Source organism: Gekko japonicus, unplaced genomic scaffold (genome assembly GCF_001447785.1).
Source record: "Gekko japonicus isolate JY-2015 unplaced genomic scaffold, Gekko_japonicus_V1.1 scaffold28563, whole genome shotgun sequence".
In the NCBI taxonomy this organism is placed as follows: domain Eukaryota; kingdom Metazoa; phylum Chordata; class Lepidosauria; order Squamata; family Gekkonidae; genus Gekko; species Gekko japonicus.
Window position 1 is genome coordinate 1 of NW_015218962.1, and position 1,255 is coordinate 1,255.

The 1,255-nt window shown below is 50.1% G+C and overlaps 1 protein-coding gene across 1 annotated transcript; it reads right to left on the reverse strand.

The window, feature by feature from the left end:
- Window positions 1-135: 135 nt before the first annotated feature.
- Window positions 136-912, reverse strand: LOC107125225 (microfibril-associated glycoprotein 4-like; the record flags this gene model as incomplete). Its single annotated transcript, XM_015428671.1, has 2 exons — window positions 136-397; window positions 816-912. Coding segments are annotated over 2 exons (330 nt in total), but the record flags the coding sequence as incomplete, so codon positions are not given.
- Window positions 913-1,255: the final 343 nt, after the last annotated feature.

The window sequence follows — 1,255 nt, forward strand, 5'->3', positions numbered from 1 at the left end:
CAGTAGAAAAGTTGGCTGGATCCAACCCTGAGGTTCTCTTTGGGAACTCGGTGTCGGGTGCCACTTCTAGACCCTCTCCAAATTGAAGGGAGTATTTGGGCATTCGAGCCATGTGTTTGAAGGCAGCTATCCTCTCATCCCTGGGAGAAGAATGGAGTAATTCATTACAGAGGGGAAGAACTGGGAACTAAGAATCCAGGACTCTCTCTCTCACCTGCTCCCCCATCAGTGAAGCCCGACACATGGAGCGTGTACCCGTCTTCCTCTGCGCTGATGGCATTGGGTGAGAGTGAAAACTCTGTATATTTGGCAAAGGCCGTGTTGTTCTCAAAGTCCTCCAGCTCCACACGTAGCTCGTACTTGTGCTTAAGGGTCAGCAGGTGGATATTTTGCAGTCCTGGGCCGAGAGGTAAATAGGATAGCATTTGTTAAGGTGTGCAGCTCCCTCAAACATCCCATGCGTCCTTCCCCTTGGGAGCTGTGGACTGTCTGATCTACTGTCTGCTGACGGAGCAGAACAGACAAGCATGGGGGATCCTGGCTGCGTCTCCTGGCCCATAACCATTGTAAACACAATCGCACTTAGCGCTGGAATTGTCTGGGCCAGGGAACATGTGTTAGTTGCTTGAGGAAGGAACCCAAACAGATGGTGTTCCAACAGATTCTGGCAAAGAAACATGTCTGAGTCCGGAGCTGGAGGAATGGGAGGGGGAGGCAAGCCAGAGAATGTATGGGAAAAGACAAGGCCCTTGAGCACAGAATTATTGGCCTACTCATGGAGGGAAGGAGGAGGGTTGTACACCCTTTATATTTACCTAGCCAGTATTCGCCATCTGCCCTGCCAAAGCCGAACTTGTAGTCGTTCCAACCCCGAAAGAAACTGACGGTACCATTGAAGCGTTTCTGGAAAATCTGATCATGACAGAAAGGAAGGGAGAGATGGTCTTGTGTGTGGATACCCCGAGGTGCATTTTGGCCAACACCGAGACTGTAAGTCCCCAAATAACCTTAGAGATACACGACAGTCCAGGGCCACCTGCAGGTTTTCATAGGCCCTTGGGCACATTTTGTGCACAAGTCCTTCTACCACAGGCTTTTCTCCCTCAAAGTCATGGTCACTCTGCCCCCTTTTAATTGTGGCTCTCATTTCTCCTCGCCTCTAACTGTGACTATTGCTAGACGGAACACAGCATGACTCTGTTGCAGTCCTTTTAAACCAATCAGAAGGTCTAAAAAGGGTGTGAAAGAGTCGGGT